Below are 24,114 nucleotides of genomic sequence, written 5' to 3'. Positions count from 1 at the left end.
TTTTTGCTGTTCTGGCACCATAGGGGCTTCCTAAAGGTGACATGCCCCCCAAAAACCATTTCAGAAAAACGTACTCTCTAAAATCCCCTTGTCGCTCCTTCGCTTCTGAGCCCTCTACTGCGCCCGCCGAACACTTTACATAGACATATGAGGTGTGTCCTTACTCGAGAGAAATTGGGCTATAAATATAAGTATACATTTTCTCCTTTTACCCCTTGTAAAAATTAAAAAATTGGGTCTACAAGAACATGCGAGTGTAAAAAATGAAGATTTTGAATTTTCTCCTTCACTTTGCTGCTTTTCCTGTGAAACACCTAAAGGGTTAAAACATTTACTGAATGTCATTTTGAATACTTTGGGGGGTGCAGTTTTTATAATGGGGTCATTTATGGGGTATTTCTAATATGAAGACCCTTCAAATCCACTTCAAACCTGAACTGGTCCCTGAAAAATTGCGAGTTTGAAAATTTTGTGAAAAATTGGAAAATTGCTGCTGAACTTTGAAGCCCTCTGGTGTCTTCCAAAAGTAAAAACTCGTCAATTTTATGATGCAAACATAAAGTAGACATATTGTATATGTGAATCCCCAAAAAAATTATTTGGAATATCCCTTTTCCTTACAAGCAGAGAGCTTCAAAGTTAGAAAAATGCTAAATTTTTTATTTTTTCATCAAATTTTGGGATTTTTCACCAAGAAAGGATGCAAGTTACCACAAAAATTTACCAGTATGTTAAAGTAGAATATGTCACGCAAAAACAATCTCAGAATCAGAATGATAACTAAAAGCATCCCAGAGTTATTAATGTTTAAAGTGACAGTGGTCAGATTTGCAAAAAAGGGCTTCGTCCTAGAGGTGAAAATGGGCTCCGTCCTTAAGGGGTTAAAGGGGTATTCCGGTGAATTTTTTTATTTTTATTTTTTAAATCAACTGGGGCCAGAAAGTTAAACAGATTTGTAAATTACTTCTATTAAAAAATCTTAATCCTTCCTGTACTTATTAGCTGCTGAATACTACAGAGGAAATTATTTTCCATTTGAAACACAGAGCTCTCTGCTGACATCATGACCACAGTGCTCTCTGCTGACATCTCTGTCCATTTTAGGAACTGTCCAGAGTAGGAGAAAATCCCCATAGCAAACATGCTGCTCTGGACAGTTCCTAAAATGGACAGAGATGTCAGCAGAGAGCACTGTGCTCATGATGTCAGCAGAGAGCGCTGTTTCAAAAAGAAAATAATTTTCACTGTAGTATTCAGCAGCTAATAAGTACAGGAAGGATTAAGATTTTTTAATAGAAGTCATTTACAAATCTGTTTAACTTTCTGGCACCAGTTGATTTAAAAAAAAAAAGTTTTTCACCGAAGTACCCCTTTAACTCAGATTTTTATGAAGATTTATGTATCACAGAAGAAATGTCAAGCAATTCCACTTTGAATTGCATATATGGCACTATATTTTCAGCGTAGATTTTTCTGTGCTTAAAAAAAAAGTTATGGTTTTAAAAAAACCTATCCCAAAATCGGACCTATGGATGGAGGGTTAATTTTGACTATTTATTTATATACAATTGATCACAAAAAGTACAACAATTGAAACTAATAAGTGTGCTTTTTAACTTGTGAAGGCTCAATAAAAGTTATGTTTTATTAATAATAATAATAATAATGTTGGATGGGAATATAAAGTTCCAGTGATCACTTGTTGTGATCAATTATATATAAATAAATGGTTTTAAAGTACACTCAATGAATAAGTTTCTCGTTTAAGTTATTGAGAGATTAATTTCCATTCAAGAATATGTTAATATGAATATGTATATTGATATGGATACTACATCCAGATGCGTGCCGACTGTAGCTGTGTAAACATGCCGAATATCATTGTACTATGTAAGTCATCCAGGCGGTCCGCGGTGTCTTAACCCCATTTTGCCGGCTTGATGGATAGATCGCTATCTATACCTAAATAGGGAAAGATCAATCAATCAAAGCCAGTGGTTGGGGAAAATTCACCTGGGACTGCCCCATTGACTCACAGTTTAGTAGCATCAAAACGATGACAGGTTCCCTTCAAGTGCATTTAATAGGTATGTCGTATTTGGCGTATTTTATTAATTCAGATATGTTTTAATTATGCTTAATGGACTAAATTTGTCAACAATATGTTCTCTCGTTTCTCTTTCAGATTTTGGTAGCCACCATTTCATTCCTTCTGCCAAGTGCAGAGAACTCCTCAGTGGAAACAGATAAAAAGGTAAACGTTGTCACCCTCCAGCAATGCCTCAATGCCTTACATAGCTGTTTTCATTATTATCTTTATGATGATTGCCATGTTATTGTACATTTTAAAACAAATATTTAATGTGTTTTCATAAATTTTGTATTTAAAATGGTAAAGTCCACATTATTAGTGTTAAAAATATTGTTGCTATATCATTATTTTATATATATTTTAATGTTGCAGTTTATAGTGTCCTTGTTGCTGTGCCTGTTGGATTGGTGCATGGCTCTTCCCTTGCAGACATTACTTGAGCCTATATCTACATCTCCTCTTGAAGACCTAAATATACCCAAACCTTCCCTCCTCGACTATATTTACAGGGTACGTACATTTGGTGCTATGATGGTGTTCTGTACCTAGATCCTAAAATAAGCAGTTCTTCTCCAGACAGGACAATATGGTTACAGCTAGAGGCTCTATACAGTTGAGTCACTTTGTGTCTTTTGGTTTATGAGGGTTGTATGAAGGTTTGTGTAATTCATGTGATTTGTGAATTTTTGTTTACCATAAAAGCTGCCAAGCTATTGTAATTCTAAAAATGTCTCAAGATGTCTAATGTCTTAATTTTTTAGGCACACATTCTTTTATGACTACTTTATAGACAGAATAATAGTATAGTAAAATTCCATCAGTCTTGCATTAATGAGACCTGGCTGTATGAGAAAATTCTAGATTGACAGATGGTTATAGAAAAGTATATAAAACTAAAACTTTGTTGAAAGGGTAGTGACCCTGCATCAAGGAAACTGAAAATATAAAAAGATTGCACAAAATCTAATACTATATAATCAGATAATACAAGACTTATTTCTGTTCAAATACTCAATTCATAATATACTATTGAGGCTTTCTACATAAGGCCTTCTGTATTTGTTAAAGCGTTTCTGTAACTTCAGATAACTTTTCAGGATAAGCTGTGATACAGTCATGGCCATAAATGTTGGCACCCCTTTTCTCACAGACAAGGATTGCAGTAACACACGTTTTGCTATACACATGTTTATTCCTTTTGTGTGTATTGGAACTAAACCAAAAAAGGGAGGGGAAAAAAAGCAATTTGGGCATAATGTCACACCAAACTCCAAAAATGGGCTGAATAAAATGATTGGCACCTTTTCTAAATTGTGGAAAAATAAGATTGTTTCAAGCATGTGATGCTCCTTTAAACTCACCTGGAGCAAGTAACAGGTGTAGGCAATATAAAAATTACACCTGAAAGCAGATAAAAAGGAGAGAAGTTAACTTAGTGTGTCTGTGTGTACCACACTAAGAACGGACAACAGAAAGAGGAGAAGAGAACTGTCTGAGGACTTGAGAACCAGAATTGTGGAAAAATATCAACAATCTCAAGGTTACAAATCCATCTCTAAAGATCTAGATTTGCCTTTGTCCACAGTGCACAACATTATCAAGAAGTTTGCAACCCATGACAGTAGCTAATGGACGGAAGAGAAAAATTGATGAAAGGTTTCAATGCAGGATAGTCCGGATGGTGGATAAGCAGCCCCAAACAAGTTCCAAAGATAGTCAAGCTGTCTTGTAGGCTCAAGGAGCATCAATGTCAGTGCGAACTATCCGTCAACATTTAAATGAAATGAAACGCTATGGCAGGAGACTCAGGAGGACCCCAAAAACAAGACCACATTTTGCCAAAATGAACTTGAGTAAGTCAAAATGCTTCTGGGAAATCATCTTGTTGACAGATGAGACCAAGATAGAGCTTTTTGGTAAAGCACATCGTTCTACTGTTTACCAAAAATGGAATGAGGCCTACAAAGAAAAGAACACAGTGCTTACAGTGAAATATGGTGGAGGTTCAATGATGTGTTGGGGTTGTTTTGCTGCCTCTGGCACTGGGTGCCTTGAATGTGTACAAGGCATCATGAAATCTGAGGATTACCAACGGATTTTGGGTCGCACTGTACAGCTCAGTGTGTCAGAAAGCTTGGTTTGCGTCTGAGATCTTGGGTCTTCCAGCAGGACAATGAACCCAAACATATGTCAAAAAGCACCCAGAAATGGATGGCAAAAAAGCACTGGAGTGGCCAGCAATGAGTCCAGATCTAAATCCCATTGAACACCTGTAGAGAGATCTTAAAATTGCTATTGGGAAAAGGCGTCTTCCAATAAGAAAGACCTGGAGCAGTTTGCTAAGGAAGAGTGGTCCAACATTCCGGCTGAGAGGTGTAAGAAGCTTATTGATGGTTATAGGAAGTGACTGATTTCAGATTTTTTTCCCAAAGGGTGTGCATCCAAATATTAAGTTAAGGGTGCTAATAAATTTGTCCAGCCAATTTTTGGAGTTTGGTGTGACATTATGTCCAATTTGCTTTTTTCTCTCCCTTTTTTGGTTTAGTTCCAATACACACAAAGGGAATAAACATGTGTATAGCAAAAAATGTGTTGCTGCAATCCTTTTCTGTGAGAAATACTTCATTTTCTAGAAAAATGTCAGGTTTGACAACATTTACGGCCATGACTGTATATACAGGAATAGTACTATTTAGTGGGACCTGCAATACAGTAGCCTGACACCACCATTACACAATGTACCCGACTCTTCGAGCTCTGTACACTTTGCACTGTGCAAAACACCATGCAGATCAGTTATTGATGGCCAATTAGTGGGTTTGCCCTGGAAGACTTTTAGGCCCTGAGAGTAGGGGCTAGCTTCTGTGATGGCCCCAAAAATTTCAACCACACACACACACAAGATCCTACAGCCCTCTACATCTCCAGCTACCTTCCGCTTCCCCTTCATCCTCTCCCTCTTTGCCTTCTCCTCTCCATAGACTTCTGTGGCCAGCAAGTAACCTGATCCTTTAGTGAAGAGCTTTCCAAACCTTGTATCATGACACGTTAGCAGTGTGTAGGTGTGTCACGTAAAAAAATAGTTAATACCAACTAGCATCTATTTTTCTTTTATTTACTTCCCCTCCTGTCATGTTCGTGTTTGCTCATCGTGGTCGAGGCATCATAGAGGTACTGCGCATATGCAGTATGTGTGATTTGTTGTAATCTGTGAAAATACCACATATCACAGCAGTATGTAATACATACAGATGTAAAACATCTTGGGATACAAGTTTGGAAAGCTCTGCTTTAGTGTCTATATGGAATTGAGTGATGCGTTTAGGAGGATGGACCTAATAGTCCTTTTTCTCTGATGAGGTATAATAGAATGTTTTTTTTTTGTTTTTTGTATTTGCTTGTGCAAAGGTTATTTAACTCACTAAAAAAGAATCAAACATGAATTGCAAAATTAACGCTAGAATTGTGTAATTCAGAAGTATTTTATTGTTTTATCTGATTTGTCTCCCACTTCTGGTTTAAAATTCCACATTTTGCAGCTTTTCTAGTGCATGATTATCAGTCATTCTGGGTTTGAGGAATTTTTCCTGTTCACCTTTCAGAAATTTTCATTTGATTCCATGTTTACATAGGTTCTGCACTGTTGTGTGTGCGGCTCTAACACATACACCCAACAAAGCCAATACATCCTGAGCCTGGCTGACCTCTCCTCCATGGAATATGATCCATTTCTACCGCTGGGGACCGTGAAGAATTGCGAGCCTCCACCTTCTTTTTCCTCCTCTGACTTCAGCAACCTCCTGACTGTGGCAGAAGGTAAGCAGCTGCGAGGCGAATTCTTTTTGTTTCACCGCAGTCCCTGAGAATTCTGAGTACTAAATGTCACGGACGATACCTTTCCATCCTGCATGGAAACAAACACATAAATAATCCATCTCCGCTTTCTCTGAAAAGTAAATACATTTAGTACACCAAGCTCTTCTCTGTCTATATTCATAGAAATGGCTTTGACTGTCTTTAATGACAATATGCGTTTACAATGTCGATGGGTTTGTAAAAGAAATTTAACATAATAAAAAAGGTACACTATAATTGAGTGCTTTGATGTGCTGGATTCTGAAGTAAACCCTTTGTGTGCAGAGTTATACTTTGCAGTGTATCAAAGCTGAATGTTTTTAGAAAAGGTTACCATCGTTCTTCAATAAACTTATTTTAGTCCTTTTGCATTTTCGAGGTTGGATGGTTGGAATTTACATATTTTTATTGTGCTTTACGTACACATTTGCCGTAATTTACACAGCTATTTCAGTAGCCTCTATATCCAATGTTCTGGCTTTCACTATGGCCACTAGATCACATACAATGGGTTCACATCTGACAATTCTAGTACATTCGTGGTATACACCAGCATACCAACAGCATGGTACACAAACTTATACTCTGGTGTCCATTGAGTTTACTAAATCAAACGTAGTATACTAGTGACTATATTTTGTTAAAGGAAAACTGTCATTTGTTTTCTCCTGCACTGCAGGTACTGGTGGATAGTGTGGGAGACGCAGATTAAAATGAGCCCTACCTTGTCCGGATCAGCGCCGCCATTCTCCCGCAATTGTAGTTTTATTATCTGTTGAAATTTTCCTGTAACTGGCATGGGTGTGGCTTCGGTGCTTAACTGGCACTGACATCAGCGCCGCTTATGAATATTCATCCCCCCTTCCTCCAGTTCTCCCTCTCTTTGCCGCTCCTAACTTGGGGGGAGATGAATATTCATAAGCTGACGTCAGTGCCAGTTAAGCGCCGAAGCCCCGGCCGTGCCAGTTACAGATTTCAACAGATAATAAAACTCCAATTGCGGGAGAACGGCGGCGCAGATCCGGACAAGGTAGGGCTCATTTTAATCAGCGCCTCCCGCACTATCCACCACACCAGTACCTGTGGATAGTGCGGGAGAAAACAAGTGACAGTTTTCCTTTAATCTGTTCTACAGTATTAATTTTGTATAAAATTATTTTCATGTTTTAGAAAAGAAAAGGCGGAATATGGAACTTATCCCTCTAACTGCACGTATGGTGATGACGCAACTTGTCAACCATCTTGGACACTGTCCTCTGAGCGGCGGCCCAGCCATTTTGCATAGCCTGATAAGTGAGAACCATGATAATCAGTTTGTGGAGACAGCAGAGCTCTCAAATGATGTATTCCGGAGCCCAAACCTGCAGCTTTTTGTATTTAACGATAGTGCTCTTATTTCTTACCTTCAAATCCCTCCAGCAAATTCATTTGAGAGAGACTCAACCACTGGGGTGCCCGGCGATGTTCGCATAATTGTCCGAGATATCTCAGGGAAATACTCTTGGGATGGTGGCATTATGTATGGTCCTTTAGAAGGTCCCACAATGGCCACAAAACAAGGAAAACTGCAAAGTGGACAACAGGATTGCAGTGATCCAGGTTTGATGCAGTCAGGTTTATTTGATGGCGATGAATTGGATGCCCTTGATACGTTACTGGAAAAACTCGGCAGCACAAGTCCAGAGTGCCTGCAACATCCGGAGCTAAAGCTGAATGAGCCGGCTTTACCTCCTGTTGGAATGAACCAGGAACAAGAAATGGAAATCATACAGGCAATTATGAGACAAAGTGCCAGTGAGGCCGAGCACATAGGCAGATGTAATTGTGACCCTAGTGTAAAGGTTTCATCGCAGGAGGAACCCAGCACTGCTGAGCCACAAGCACCTTTTTATTTCTGCAGACTTTTGTTGAATGATCTAGGAATGAACTCCTGGGAGAAAAGGTATGTAAAGGTCAATTTTATTTATACCTAAAATTAGCTAAATCTGTATTCTGCTCAGAGGTGCCAACATGGGTAGATAGCTGATAAAACAAATATTGCCTGTCTGTTAGCTTATGGTTGTTTGCAAAGTTATAAATATTATTTTCCTTAAGACTTGCAGGTTGTAGAGGCTGGGCTGAGCTGCAGCATGCATGCCTCCTCCCTCCTCCGCCCCTGCCTGCTCTGCATGATTCATTTGCAAGGCTCAGTGCTGGATGCCAAACTCTCTGCATCAATTGTGCGTGGAAAGTGAAGAAGGCTGCATGTTGCAGTTCAGCACAGCCTCTATGACTCGAGCTTAGTAGGACAACAATGTTTTTTTTAACTTTGCAAACAACCATCAGCTAAGAGTCAGGCATCATTTGTTGTATCTTCCTATTAGCTATCTGCCCATGTCTGCAGCACTGAGCTTGACAAACAGGATTTATTTGTTATTCCTGGTGCTAGGCTTGTGGATGTGGTTTACAGTACAGGAATTCTGCCACTTAGGACCAATACACAGACACAACTCAGTGGAGCAATGGTCATGAAACTTGGGAAAGCTTTAAAGGCCCCTTTAGATGGACTGATGGTCTTGTTGATCTGTTCTAGTTTAAAGAAACCTTGAGAACATTAAAGAACCACTACTCGCTGTTTTTTCTGTCTGGGCCGCACAAGCAATCACTGGATCGTTTTTGTGGCTCTTTAAAGGGGTACTCCAATGGCCAGCATTCGGAACATTTAGTTGACGTCAGGCCACCCCCCTCAATGCAAATCTATGGGAGGGGGCCTAGACTTGCATTGAAAGGGCATGGCCTGGCATCACGAGGGGGCGTGGTCGACACCTGCAACGCTCGCCCAACGTTCGGAACTAAATGTGCTGAACCCATCCAGAACGCTGGCCATTGGATTACCCCTTTATTGAGGCTGCACATCCTTCATTTACATAGGGCAATGTGAAGCCAATAACTATAATTTTAACCCCTTAACGACCAAGGACGTATATTTACGTCCTTGGCCGGCTCCCGCGATATAACGCGGGGTCACGCGGTGACCCCGCGTCATATCTGGTCGTTCCCGGCATGTATCTGAAGCCGGGACCCGGGGCTAATAGCGCACGGCAGCTGTCGCGGTGCCGCACGCTATTAACCCTTTAGACACGGCGTTCAAAGTTGAACGCCGCGTCTCAACTGAAAGTGAAAGTTGCCCGGCTGCTCAGTGGGGCTGATCGGGACCACCGCAGTGAAAATGCGGTGTCCCGATCAGCTGGGACACGAGCGGAGGTCCTCTTACCTGCCTCCGGCGTGTCCCCTCAGCGATTGATTGCTCCAAGCCTGAGATGCAGGCTTGAGCAATCGACCGCCGATAACACTGATCAATGCAAAGCTATGGCTTTGCAGTGAACAGGGTATAAGATCAGTGTGTGCAGTGTTATAGGTCCCTATGGGAGCTATTACACTGCAAAAAAAAAGTGTAAAAAAAAAAGTTAATAAATGTCATTTAACCCTTTCTCTAATAAAAGTTTTAATCACCCCCCTTTTCTTGTAAAAAAAAAACCCATGTAAATAAATATAAACAGAAGTGGTATCGCCGCGTGCGTAAATGTCCAAAATATAAAAATATATAATTAATTAAACCGCACGGTCAATGGCGTACGCGCAAAAAAATTCCAAAGTTATTAAAAAGCGATCAAAAAGTCCGATCAATACAAAAATGGTACCGCTAAAAACTTCAGATCACGGCGCAAAAAATGAGCCCTCATCCCGCCCCATAAGCGCTAAAATAAAAAAGTTATAGGGGTCAGAAGATGACAATTTTAAAAGTATAAATTTTTCTGCATGTAGTTATGATTTTTTCCAGTACGACAAAATCAAACCTATATAAGTAGGGTATTATTTTAAGTGTATGGACCTACAGAATAAAGAGAAGGTGTCATGTTTACCGAAAAATGTACTGCATAGAAATGGAAGCCGTAAAAATTTTCAAAATAGCGTTTTTTTTGTCAATTTCGTCGCACAATGTTTTTTTTTTTTCCGTTTCACCGTAGATTTTTGGGTAAAATGACTGAAGTCACTGCAAATTAGAATTGGTGGCACAAACAATAAGCCATCATATGGATTTTTAGGTGCAAAATTGAAAGGGTTATGATTTTTAAAAGGTGAGGAGGAAAAAACGAAAGTGCAAAAACGGAAAAACCCCAGGTCCTTAAGGGGTTAATGTCTGCACAACAGATTTGATCAACTGACAAAGAGTTTTATAATTCCTCAGCTGATCGCTTGCCCTCGTCAGTTATCAGGAGTGGTCCTATAAACGCTCATTCGGTCCATGTTAAAGGGCCTTTAATTAAAATAATGACGTAAAAGGGGTACTCCGTTGAAAAACCTTCTTTTTTTTTTTTTAAATCAACTGGTGCAAGAAAGTTAAACAGATTTGTAAATTACTTCCATTAAAAAATCTTAATCCTTCCTGTACTTATTAGCTGCTGAATACTACAGCGGAAATTCTTTTCTTTTTGAAACACAGAGCTCTCTGCTGACTTCATGAGCACAGTGCTCTCTGCTGACATCTCTGTCCATTTTAGGAACTGTCCAGAGCAGCATATATTTGCTATGGGGATTTCCTTTTACTCTGGACAGTTCCTAAAATGGACAGAGATGTCAGCAGAGAGCACTGTGCTCATGATGTCAGCAGAGAGCGCTGTGTTCATGATGTCAGCAGAGAGCTCTGTGTTTCAAACGGAAAAGAATTTTCACTGTAGTATTCAGCAGCTAATAAGTACAGGAACAGATTTTTTAATAGAAGTAATTTACAAATCTGTTTAACTTTATGGCACCAGTTGATTTAGAAAAAAAAAGGTTTTTCACCGGAGAACCCCTTTAAAGATTAGACAGCTCCAGGTTGTTTGTGCACAGCAGCAGTAATTGTTGCATCATTTCATGGCAAGTACGAGCAAAGCACTGGAAAACCTCATCTATTCATGCTATCACTGCTCTCCGTGCACTCTGACTTAAAATGAGCATGCCTTCACACAGTGCGTAGTACAATATACAGATTGGTTACATTACTACCAAGGCTTTGTTCACACATGCACTACAGGATGCCATGATGGTTACCAATAAGGAGGTTTCAGGTATTAATAAAAGAGTGTGCAGAGCTGATCTTACCTACAAATATAAAGTAACATAAAAAAAAACCTACAGGAAGATTTGCCATTACTCTACTTTTCTGACATGAAAAATTTTTTGTGCATTCAATATTACTTTTTGCGCCTCTCCTTGCTTTTGTAAAGTAGTGAGAATAATAGGCAAGGCTGAGCTGGAAGGGCCAGATCCCCAAATCCTGGTAGATTTATTAGAAATGTTAGTAAGGGTGCAGTATATCACTGAATTTCTTTAATGTTCTAAATTATTGAAAATGTTTGGCCGTAGGTCAAGTCTTATTTTTGTGCCTTTTTCTGTTTTACATCAAATCACTGCTGTTATTAATTTCACTAACTTGTATATGTTCAGAAATATACACACACACACACATACTGCCATGCACAATTTCACTTAGGGCTGGGCGGTATGACCAAATGTGTGTATCACGGTATTTTTTTAAAACTTTTGGCGGTTCCACGGTATATAACGGTATTTCCCTGCCACACCCGTCCCGTCCCCCATATTAATTATCAGCCCACATCCCCATCGGGGTAAATACTCACATGTCACCCGCATGCGCTGCCCTCCTCGTCCTGTTTGTTGAGGCTGCCGGCACTGACACTCTATACTGTGCGGTATCCCTATGCCCGGGCTGCAAAAGGTAAACAGTATAAACTTTAACGCACCTACGTCAGCCTTACGCTGGGGAGGGGAACGTCGGAGAGCAGTCAGCCCATCACCGGCCGCAGCGATGTTCCGCCTCGGCCGGTGATAGGCTGAGCCCACTGTCATGTAAGGAGCTCTGGCCGGCTTCTTACATGACAGTGGGCTCAGCCTATCAGCAGCCGAGGCGGAACATCGCTGCGACCGGTGATAGGCTGCCGGCTGTCCAACATTCCCGTCCCCAGGAAACAAGTGAGGCCGGTACCGGACTAATGGGAGGTGAGTTAAAGTTAATTTATTTTAATTTTTTTGCAGCCCGGGCATAGGGATACTGCACAGTATAGAGCAGTGGTCTCAAACCTGCGGACCTCCAGATGTTGCACAACTACAACTCCCAGCAAGCCCGGACAGCCAACGGCGGTCCGGGCATGCTGGGAGTTGTAGTTTTGCAACATCTGGAGGTCCGCAGGTTGGAGACCACTGGTGTAGAGTGTCAGGACCGGCGGCCGCAATAAACAGGATGAGGAGGGCAGTGGGTGACATGTGAGTAGTACCCCGATGGGCACAGCACTGGGCTGATAATTAATTGGGGGGTAGAACAGCGCTCGCGGGTCACATATGATTAGTTCCCCGATGTGGAAACAGCGCAGCGCTGGGCTGATAATTAATTGGGGGGTAGAACAGCGCTCGCAGGTCACACATGATTAGTTCCCCGATGTGGAAACAGCGCAGCGCTGGGCTGATAATTAATTGGGGGGTAGAACAGCGCTCGCGGGTCACATATGATTAGTTCCCCGATGTAGAAACAGCGCAGCGCTGGGCTGATAATTAATTGGGGGGTAGAACAGTGCTCGCGGGTCACATATGATTAGTTCCCCGATGTGGAAACAGCGCAGCACTGGGCTGATAATTAATTGGGGGGTAGAACAGTGCTCGCGGGTCACATATGATTAGTTCCCGGATGTGGAAACAGCACAGCGCTGGGCTGATGATTCATTCATTCCCAAGGGGGAGGGGCCAAACCGGTATTGCGGTATGGGTTAAAATTCATATCGTGCAGCACAAAAATTTCGGTATTCGGTATGAACCGGTATACTGCCCAGCCCTAATTTCACTGTTGTTTTTCTACAGGAAAAATTTCCACCTGCTAAAGAAAAATTCTAAGTTATTACGAGAGCTTAAGAATTTGGATTCCAGGCAGTGGTAAGTAGACTTTCCAGGTTAAATTGAATATGTATTATTTGTAAAAATGTGGAAAATGTAGGGATTTAGGTCATAGGGTACACTTTAAAACCTCCGGATTGGGCACCACAAGTGAGTGTCCCGCTGCTGCTTATAATAAATATTGCTAGTAAGCTGCAAGGACTCTCATGGAGCACAGATAAAAGTGAACTTAATTGATTTTATTAACTTAAAATCAACTCTTCATTGCTGCTCTTAAACAGTCCTTCAGTTTCTAGATACCTTTGTGCTTTGTCTTCTTTGCCACTTTTGACTTGCATAGAAATAGGTCACCAAGAAACCGTAGACACAGTGGAAAAAGTAGCAAGTAAGTAGAGCAATCACTCAGCCGGAAGCAAACAGCGAAAATCAAAATAAAGTGGTAAGAACCACAATCCAGGTGACAAATGTTGTCTGTGAGGGTTACTCCGGCTCCCTCCTGCATTGTATGTCAACAGGCTCCCTGAGAGGACATTCATTTAGTAGTAATTCTCCGCTATCCATACATTTATTATTGTTAATGTAAGTCTTTTGTTGTCTGACATGGTGATTCAAGAAAAGTTTCCCCACCAGCTGCTGAGCACCAAGCTCCAGTGGTTTAGCCAGAGCAGCGGGAGGAATAGTCTTTTGACATTAAATGGAAATCATTTTGGAACAAATAGACTGCTAGGGGATGTCATGCTGAAAGCGAGGAAACCTCTAGCTCTATTATAAGTCTTTAACCCCTTACTGTCGGGCCTATATTGCTCATTAGGCACTAAACTTTATTTTTTTCTTTAAACATTGTCACATTCCAAGAGGCATGTTTTTTTTATTTATATGTATTTATATAGAATTTATACACACACACACTCATGGCCGTAAATGTTGGCACCCCTGAAATTTTTCGCACAGATTGCAGTAACACAGGTTTTGTTATGCACATGTTTATTCCCTTTGTGTGTATTGGAACTAAACCAAAAAAGGGAGGAAAAAAAAACTAATTGGACATAATGTCACACCAAACTCCAAAAATGGGCTGGACAAAATTATTGGCACCCTTAAAGGAGAACTACGGGATTGAAAAATGTATCCCCTATCCTAAGGATAGGGGATAAGTTTCAGATCGCTTAGGATAGGGGATAACATTTTCAATCCCGTAGTTCTCCTTTAACTTAATATTTTGTTGCACACCAAAGCCAGAATGTTGGACTACTCTTCCTTTGCAAACTGCTCCAGGTCTCTTATTGGAAGGCGCCTTTTCCCAACAGCAATTTTAAGATCTCTCCACAGGTGTTTAATGGGATTTAGATCTGGACTCCATTTCGGGGTGCTTTTTGATGTATGTTTGGGGTCATTGTCCTGCTGGAAGACCCAAGATCTCGGACGCAAACCCAGCTTTCTGACACTGGGCTGTACAGTACGACCCAAAATCCGTTGGTAATCCTCAGATTTCATGATGCCTTGCACACATTCAATGCACCCAGTGCCAGAGGCAGAAAAACAACCCCAAAACATAATTGAACCTCCACCATATTTCACTGTAGGTACTGTGTTTTTTTTCTTTGCAGGCCTCATTCTGTTTTCTGTAAACAGTAGAATGATGTGCTTTACCAAAAAGCTCTATCTTGGACTCATCTGTCCACAAGATGTTTTCCCAGAAGGATTTTGGCTTACTCAAGTTCATTTTGGCAAAATGTAGTCTTGCTTTTTTATGTCTCTGTGTCAGCAGTGGGGTCCTCCTGGGTCTCCTGCCATAGCGTTTAATTTCATTTAAATGTCGATGGATAGTTCCCACTGACACTGATGCAGCCTGAGCCTGAAGGACAACTTAAATATCTTTGGAACTTGTTTGGGGCTGCTTATCCACCATCCGGACTATCCTGTGTTGACACCTTTCATCAATTTTTCTTTTCTGTCCACGCCCAGGGAAATTAGTTACAATGCCATGGGTTGCAAACTTCTTGATAATGTTGCGCACTGTGGACAAAGGCAAATCTAGATCTCTGGAGATGGACTTGTAACCATGAGATTGTTGATATTTTTACACAATTTTGGTTCTCAAGTCCTCGGACAGTTCTCTTCTCTTTTTGTTGTCAATGCTTAGTGTGGCACACACAGACACACAATGCAAAGACTAAGTGAACTTCTCTCCATTGTATCTTCTTTCAGGTGTGATTTTCAGGTGAGTTTAAAGGAGCATCCCATGCTTGAAACAATCTTATTTTCCCACAATTTTGAAAGAGTGCCAATTATTTTGTCCAGCCCACTTTTGGAGTTTGGTGTGACATTATGTCCAACTTGCTTTTTTTTCCTCCCTTTTTTGGTTTAGTTACAATACACACAAAGGGAATAAACATGTGTATAGCAAAACATGCGTTACTGCAATCCTTTTCTGGGAGAAATACTTCATTTTCTAGAAAAATTTCAGGGGTGCCAACATTTACGGCCATGACTGTATAGATATATATATACTAGCTTTTGCCCGTGGCTTCGCTCGCATTAACTTTGGGGTCACACAGATCTACTTTTTACGATCCTATAGTAATGAGGCCGCTCTGGGTAAAGTCTACGGGCATCCAAACAACCCAAATTCTTTCAACTTTGATCACCGCGTCTAACGATGTCCGCCATTAGCCACGGGTCCTGGCTGCTGATAGCAGCTGGGACCGCGCGCGTATGATCCGAGCTCAGCTCCTGAGCTTGCTTCATAACCCTCCCGTGCCGCAGCGGCGGGTATACCTTGTATTCATACAAACATTGAACCCCCATTTCACCCCTTCAGGGGTGGAATTTTAGAAAACGTTACAACACGTGTTTCTTTATCTCTAATTGTTAGCCTAAAAACAAAGTTTCATGCTTCTAGCTTCAAAAATGATGGACTTCCATACAAACTTTCAACCCCTTTTTCACCCCCTGAAGGGTTGAATTTCGAAAAAAATCCTTTCTTATGCCTCGTCTACGTCTTAAAAACAACACCTGTGAAAAAATTCCTCATTCTAGGTCCAAGGGTTTAGGCTGGACGTTGATGATTCAGTGAGTCAGGCCTTCTCTGTATGTGTGTATGTATATATATATATATATATATATATATATTCATTTTTTTTTTTTAGATATGGCTGTTTATGGGATTTTTTTTATTATAGATACAGTTGCAGTGGTTCCATTTAGTATTCATTAAAAAAAATTTTATAAGCATTTATACATTTTTGTTAGGGTTGTGGGTTGTCATGTCCATGTACAGCGCTTCATGGGCCTGGCTTATAAAATTGGCCACTCACTGGTGACATTGTTGGTGATTTGCTGAGTGGGCTTTTTCCTGTGCTGGCCTTCACTGCGGAAACACTGTACAGTGGGACTTGCTCATTCAGAATGGTAGCAGCAGCAATTTTCCCATTGCATTCCCCTTAAAATTAAGTCATTCCATTTTTTGCATGTGTGTTATCATGTTATAGCCTTATGGGGTAGCTGTCAGCAGTACAAGATATTATACTCATGGTAACATACCTGATGGGGTAGCTGTGAGCAGTACAATATATTATACTCATGGTAACATACCTGATGGGGTAGCTTTCAGCAGTACAAGATATTATACTCATGGTAACATACCTGATGGGGTAGCTGTCAGCAGAATAAGAGATTATACTTAGATAACAAGTCTGATGGGCTAGTTGTCATTAGAATAGGATATTATTCATAATATGACTATCCTGATGGGGTAACTGTAAGTGGAATAGGATATTTTACATATTGTGACTACCTTGATGGGGTAGTTGTCAGAATAAAATATATACTTGGGTAACAAGCCTGATGAGGTAGCGGTCAGCAGAATACGATAATATACATATTGTGACTAGTCTGATTGGGTAGCTGACAGCAGAACATGAATTAATATTAGAATCGTACTGTGTTAAGTGTGTTTTGCTCCCTGCAGTTTTGTTTACAGGATGACTGAATAGAAAACTATCAATATACTGGAAAATATATAAAAAGAACATTCAACTGTAAGAACAGAGTAGAAAACAAAACAAATCTAAGTTCTATCATCTTTTGCTGTGCTTTCCATGTTGATGTGACATTTTGTTGTGAACTACATTTACATCCCCCACAATATTTAGATGTTTTAGTAGGTGCTGATATTTCTGGGATTCCCTCCAATCCCCGGTTGGCCGCCGACCGCTCCCTGCTGTGAACAAGCCGCACATCCCATGCTGTCATCTCATAAAAGGCTACAGCAGTTTAGGAAAGAATAAATCTCATTTGTGCAGCCTAAAGATAAGACGCAGCATTGTGTGATATTCCCCGTAAACTACAAATAATTTAAGAGTGGAGCGGATCCCCCCCCCCCCCCCCCCCAGCCATCCTCATCCTCCCATCTATGTCGTAGAAAGGAATTGCACAATCCTATGGTTTTCTGTTGACACTAATAGGACTTTAGGAAGTGTGAAGGAGTTAAAGCCACGCGGCTCGCTCTCCATTGTGATTGGCCCGGCTCTCTCCATTTTCAGTTTTTCCTCAAAGGATACATTGATTATTCCTAGTCCACGCCAGGATCATCATGCACTATTCATGACGATTGTGTGCCAAGGGAGATAGATTTCCTTTTTGTGTACACCAGCTGAAAAAAAGCAGCTTCAATAAGGAGTTTGCCAGGGTAGGGAAACTTTTCATATCTGGCCTTTATTTCATTTTCCCGGCTGATGGCGGGCTGCCCGCATTAGGATGCAGTTAAGCAAACTTTCTTCATGCACAGTTAATTGGCCCTCTTAGACTTTTAATGGCTTGGCGTTCTTTCAGCTATTGCTGCATGCTCACTACAATGGGGAAGATGCATTAGTCATAAATCATGGCCTTATCTTCAAATCTGTGTTAAAATTGAATCATTTTAATGAATAAATAAGTAGTACTATGGGACTCGGGCTCTTCAGTCATGCTAAATTTTGTCATAGAGATGTGATTTATGCTGTTCATAATGTACAGTTTAGGGAGAACTTACTGCAGCGGATGGAGCAAGCAGCAGCCTTGTATCCGTGCGACAGCAGATGGTAGAAACAGCCTATTCACCGCAGATTTCTTTATTTCTGGACAACATAAATCCACTAAATCCATTCTAAAATAGAAATGTGGGAGTTATAGGAAATATGTTTTCTGAAATTCCAAGTTCACCTGCTACTAGTGTAAAACATGTTTCGCTTTATATATTTTCCTCATAGAAGTCAACAGAAGTGCAACAAATAAAAACATTTGTTTTTTGGTCACTTCACATTCCAGAAAACATGAATAAAAAGGTCCTAGGTACCCCAAAATGGTAGTTCTATAGATGGAAAAATAAAAGATATAGATGTACGCACGTGGCAATGCAAAGCAAGTCCATAAACTGTATAAACTGGGTATTGCTATAATCATTGTGACCCACGGAGTAAAGCCGGGTGCCGGCCCGGTGATTTTGCCAGGGGGTGGGGGGGGCTAGTGCCCCGGAGATTTCGTTCAGACATCTTAACCCCTATCCTTTGGATAGGGGATAAGATGTCTAGGGGTGAGGATTCCTTTAAGCATTGCTGCAATTTGAAGAAAAAAAAAAAAAAAAGGATTTTATTTTTTCACAAGTTATTATAAGAATGACATGTTACAGCGTAACTATTAACATGACAAAGGTTTTGGTTGGACAAGTATGTTTTATTTTGTCCTCCACGACAATTTAGGCTTCTATGTTTTCTCAAATGTTCCCCTCAATCGTCCTTGACTTACAAACAGCAACCAAGATGTATTTTTTATTTTTTTTACTACATGCAATGGTTTATATTTCAAGTTTTCTTGATCTTACATCTCAATGCCCACACTGGTCCATTTCATGGTGTATTCTTGGTAAAGGGGCATTATCCGGCCTGTGGCTGAACCGAACAGGCTGCCGTACTAGACAGACAGAAGCCTATCAGCTGGCCTCCTGCTGCCATGGCAACCAACGGTACCTCGCAATCGCATTCCAGGGTCGCTGTTGGTGAACGGGGGATCCCCCTCCCCCTGACAATTCCATAGATGCTGTGATCAGGACTAATCACAGCATCTGTGGGGTTAATGCTGCAGAGGCTGGTGCGATCCCGGTCTGGCTATGATTCACAGCCGGGTCCCTCCAGTGATCTCCTGCAGCGCAGTGCGCTGAGCAGGAGATTGCTAGGACGTATGCGTATGTCCAGTTGTGTTAACGTGTAGGTAACTGCGACGTATACATATGTCCTGTGGCGGGAAGGGGTTTATCCCAAGTCTATTCAGTTACTATATAGCTGAGCAACCATCTAGTACCTCAAATAACAATGTAGAGAGAGGTCTCTAGGTGTGGTGTGATCTGACCAACTACAGTCTGAAACGGAGATATTAGAGAAGCCAAGGGGGGACTGGATCTAAACACAGCTGGGGTAGAGATAATGTCCTGTGTGGTATCATTGGAGGGGTACAAGTCTTCTCATATGGGTAGACGAGACTGTTGCCATCTAGTTTTTTATGGAAAGAGCTGCATCTAGAGCCAAAACAGGTTACATTGTTTGATAGCCGCCTGTTGGTTCTGCTCTGTTCTTGAATGGCTAATTATGAAGGAAAATGCACATGGTCTGAGTAGCTGTGAACTCCCTTTTCTTATTGCTCCTCATCAGCTCCATTGCTTGTAGCACATTGCAATAAATCTTATAAAGTAATGTGAGCACATATGACTCATTTATCTACTGAAATATAAGACATTAAGTTAATAAATATAAATTTATGTATATTAGAAAAAGTTTTAAAAAAATCCTCAATATAGGAAACTAAAAGGTTTATGAAGTATATTAACCCCTTAATGACATATGATGTAAATGTATGTCCTTTTGGTACTTACACACAAGGACTTATATTTACATCCTATACATGACCGTGACGTGCCGGACTGGTGCTTGTGTCATACGTGGCAGGTCCCGGTACCTGATGTGCACCATTACCAGCCAGGGACCTGTCGGTAATGGCGCACATTAGCGATCGCTCTGATGTGTGCCATTAACCCCTCTAAAATGGATGATCTAATCATCCATAATGGCGGACGGAGGTCCCCTCACCTGCCTCAGTCCGTCTCCAGGCGTCTTGTGCTCTGGTGTGAGATCGAGCAGACCAGAGCAGAAGATAGCTGATAATACTGATCAGTGCTATGCCCTATGCCTAGCACTGAACAGTATTAGCAATCAAATGATTGCTGTAGATAATCCCCTATGGGGACTATTAGTGTTTAAAAAAAAAAAAGTTAAAAAAAATTGGAAACATCCGCTCCCCCCCAATTAAATACGGTAAATGGCGTAAACGTAAAATTTTTTTAACCTATGGAGGGGGCGTGACAGCTGTCATAAAGGGGTGCATCACGGTCATAAAGGGGTGCATCACGGTCATAAAGGGGTGCATCACGGTCATAAAGGGGTGCATCGCTGTCATAAAGGGTGTATTTGGTCTGCATCATGGCCATTGTCACACCATGATGTTATTCACTTCACCTGTCAGGGTTTTAATGTATTGGCGGAGTGTTGTAGATATGAAGAGAACATTTTATATAAAACCGATACATGATCGTCTCTTCCAGCAATATATTTCTCATAGGCAAATCTGATGTTATGGCCCCAGAAGCCTTTAGGCTCGGAGTTGTTAAGTAGGCATGTTGATTAATTCTGTAAGGGGAGAAATTGAATCAGGTTAGGAGAATCCCAGTGATAATTTAATCTGAAGGCCATTTAGGTAGGCAAACACCAGCAATTTATAGATTTACATCGGCTGGATGGAAAAAAAACCTGACGCTGTGGAGCAATTATTGAATGAGTCTCTTGGCTGCGCTTGTTACAACCATTCAGCTCTTTATATGTCTCTAAGTGTAATTTGTGACAGCACTTCCTTCCCGGGTTAGCTTTATTGCCGTAGCTATGTGTAGAAGTGTATACTTTTAAAATGGATTTGTTCAGCCTGACTGAAAGGAAATTGTTCTTTTATAGTGGTGTGTACCACAAATATCCAATATACTGTTTATGACAGCTAATTGATAGAATGTCTGATGGGTAAGGCATGCAGGGAGGGACATCAACCGCAAACAGTTTGGAAAGGGAAACTGACCGAAGCATAGCCTGTACAGTGATCCCTCAACTTACAATGGCCTCAACATACAATAGTTTCAACATTGTAACTTGAAACCAGACTCAACATACAATGTACAGACAGTCCAGATCTGTGAAATGTGTCAATGGCTGAAAGAACCGACCAATCAGAATGGGCATTCACTGGTAAATCACCTGTATTACTGAGGTGCAAGCACTGACTAGCTGTCTGGCAGTGCCCCCTACAGTACAGGGAGGAACTACAAGTTCTGTACTACTCCTTACCTGTGCCAGGGTTAGCTGCTCTTTTGGACACCAAGTAAGGGCGGCTCCATTTGGGACACTGTGTGTACTGTATAGGACCCTGAAGAAGCTCCTGTCCTCTACTTAAACCATTGTTTCCCAACCAGGGTGCCTCCAGCTGTTGCAAAACTGCAACTCCCAGCATGCCCGGACAGCCGTTGGCTTTCCGGGCATGCTGGGAGTTGTAGTTTTGTAACAGCTGGAGGCACCCTGGTTGGTAAACACTTACATAGACAGTGATTTACAGCTCCCAGCAGATCTTTCTTACTTTTATATGTAAGGACTTGTTTTATCTGTATTAGTTATTTACTTATTTTTCTTTATTCCTCACTTTTTCCTATTTTTTGAGTGACATTTTGGTGGCTTCAGAACCAATTACCAGGTTTCCATAGAGTTCTGGTCTCAACATACAATGGTTTCAACATACAATGGTCGTCCTGGAACCAATTAATATTGTAACTTGAGGGACCACTGTACTAACCTGAACATACAGGGTAATAGTGGGGTTGATGCTGATTAAAAATATACAAATCTGTTGCGCCATTCCCGAGAAAACTCTAATAAACTAAATATGCTAATGATCTCTCTAATGATCTTTTTTGAACAACGATGAATAAAGATTTAACCCTCTTTTTTAGCCTGTCAGCAGAATGTGCTGTTTTCCATGCAGAGCGCAGTGCTATCCAAACTGCATTGCTCCCCACTTCCTGGTATAGCGACTATGCAGCGCATGCGCTCTGCAATGAAAACAGGTCACGTGTCCTGCTGACATGCTAAAGAAAGAGGGGTGAATCTGTATGAAGGGGGCAGTGTCATCGGGCCCAAGTTAGAGGAATGATCATTACTGATAGAGGCTGGAGATCACCCCTATTGTTCAAAGAAGAAGCATATTTGGTTTATTAATTTTCTTGGGAACGTATAAGCCTCACCCGCACTATTAACATGAATGTTCAGGATAGTGGGGGTGACTCTCGTTTCAGTTTTCCTTCAGTGGTGTATTCACAGTATCCTGCGCAGGATTTTATGCCGCAGGTTTCAAAGTAAACGAAATGACTGATCACAGCTTCAAATCTGCAGCTTCAAATCCTGCGCTTTAAATATGCACAGGATACTGTACGTGTGACTAGACCCTAAACAAAGTTGTTTTCTACTTATGCAAGTTGCATGACCAAGACAGCTAGTATCTTTCCCCTCCTTTACCTCTTTATAGGGCTGTTAATAGTTGTGATACCTTAAAGGGGTACTCTTTCCCTAGACATCTTATCCCCTATCCAAAGGATATGGCATTAGATGTCTGATCGTGGGGGTCAAGCCGCTGGGGACCCCTGTGATCTCCATGCTTCACCCAGAATTTGTTTAGAGCATCCGGTGCAGCGCCGGAGGCTCGTGACATCACGGCTGCGCCGTGCCCTGACAGTCATGCCCCCTCAATGCAAGTCCATGGGAGGGGGCGTGACGGCCGTCACGCCCCCTCCCATGGACTTGCATTGAGGGGGCATGGCCATGACGTCACAAGCCTCTGCCCCGCATTGCCAGTCATTCGGCACGGAGGGAAGTTCGCTCCATGCACCGGATGTCTGGGGTGCCGCAGCCGTGATCGCGGGGGTCCCCAGCGGTGGGACCCCCGCGATCAGTCATCTTATCCCCTATCCTTTGAATAGGGGTTAAGATGTCTAGGGGAGGAGTACCCCTTTAAAACTACTGAAAGACTCCCATAAAAGGAAAGAAATGACTGATATCAATATTAATATTAGATATACCTTTGTAATCAAAATGATTCAACCACTATTGCAAATTGGGTTTATTTTCATGAAATGTACAAACTTTCAGCTCTTTTCAGTTCAAGTTACAGTATCTTTATGGTAAAATGATACTTACATATTTTATGATGTTTGCTTTTTCCACCAGTCGTGAGACCCACAAGATTGCTGTGTTTTACATCGCTGAAGGGCAGGAGGATAAGTGCTCCATACTTAGTAACAACGGGGGAAGCAAGGCTTATGAAGATTTTGTAGCAGGCCTCGGCTGGGAGGTAACCGAGCATTGTCATTCCGGTTATTGTTATTCAACCTTGTTCACTTGGCAGTTTTTTGTCAAGATTTGCATTATTCTTTAAAACTTAAGCCAAAGGGGTAACCTAAATAGGAGAACAATATCAGATTTATACTGCTATAAATATAAAACCTGTTTTGCCTATTCACCAAATCTTGATCCCTAAATAGGTCCAAATGTTTGTTCTGATTAGGTTTGACACTATTACAGGGTCAAAGCTCTGTATCTTCGACACCCTCTTCATAGCCATAGAATAAAATGACATTTTGCCTGTACTGGCACCACAACCTGCTGCGTACTGGAGACTTATTTTTGACACTCCCATTGATGTCCATAATCTGTTATTGGTATGATCTAAGCTCCATATATAGCAGACAACTATAATTTTATTATCTAACTCCATGGTTTTCTTAATGGAGAGGGGAGACTTGGAGCTCTGTATCTGAAAAACATGGCCCTTGACCCCTGTAAAGATGTAAAGTTTAGAAATATATAGTAGGTTCAAGCCATTTTGACAATTTATTTGCAACACTTGTGATATTTCCTAATATTTTAAGTCCCTGAAGTTGAAGCTGTTCCTTGCTTTGAGCTTCAAGCATTACTGTCATTAGTAATTTAAAAAAAAATGCTTAAATCAGTGTAGTAATGTCCCCTAATACCACCTGTATGCATAATAATATGCATGTGTTAATATGTAAAATACCTTTTGATCAATGTATATCTGTGATCAGTTTTCTGAATTTCTCTAAGAGG

General features: G+C 41.1%; 1 protein-coding gene and 1 long non-coding RNA gene across 6 annotated transcripts in view; one reads left to right on the top strand and one right to left on the bottom strand.

Annotated features, from left to right (window-relative positions):
* RALGAPA2 (Ral GTPase activating protein catalytic subunit alpha 2) overlaps positions 1 to 24,114 on the top strand; it is a 312,968-nt gene that overhangs the window by 158,236 nt on the left and 130,618 nt on the right. For all 4 annotated transcript variants that reach the window (XM_056567643.1, XM_056567642.1, XM_056567641.1 and 1 more), the window contains 6 exons: positions 2,186 to 2,254; positions 2,465 to 2,602; positions 5,725 to 5,908; positions 7,118 to 7,889; positions 12,842 to 12,913; positions 23,218 to 23,341. In XM_056567643.1, coding sequence (XP_056423618.1) covers positions 2,186 to 2,254; positions 2,465 to 2,602; positions 5,725 to 5,908; positions 7,118 to 7,889; positions 12,842 to 12,913; positions 23,218 to 23,341 — 1,359 coding nt within the window. The remainder of the gene's footprint in view (positions 1 to 2,185; positions 2,255 to 2,464; positions 2,603 to 5,724; positions 5,909 to 7,117; positions 7,890 to 12,841; positions 12,914 to 23,217; positions 23,342 to 24,114) is intronic.
* LOC130362721 (uncharacterized) lies at positions 5,906 to 23,285 on the bottom strand. Of its 2 annotated transcripts, none has more exons than XR_008891534.1 (3): positions 23,188 to 23,285; positions 17,907 to 18,020; positions 5,906 to 5,996 (listed from the first exon to the last, which is right to left on the bottom strand). It is a non-coding gene; the product is annotated as an uncharacterized LOC130362721 (long non-coding RNA). The 2 variants fall into 2 exon arrangements; XR_008891535.1 differs by lacking the exon at positions 23,188 to 23,285 and adding an exon at positions 18,735 to 18,822.

This window comes from Hyla sarda, chromosome 3 (genome assembly GCF_029499605.1).
Source record: "Hyla sarda isolate aHylSar1 chromosome 3, aHylSar1.hap1, whole genome shotgun sequence".
In the NCBI taxonomy this organism is placed as follows: domain Eukaryota; kingdom Metazoa; phylum Chordata; class Amphibia; order Anura; family Hylidae; genus Hyla; species Hyla sarda.
Note: the sequence above shows the minus strand (reverse complement) of the source record. Positions and strands in the feature narration are given on the sequence as shown.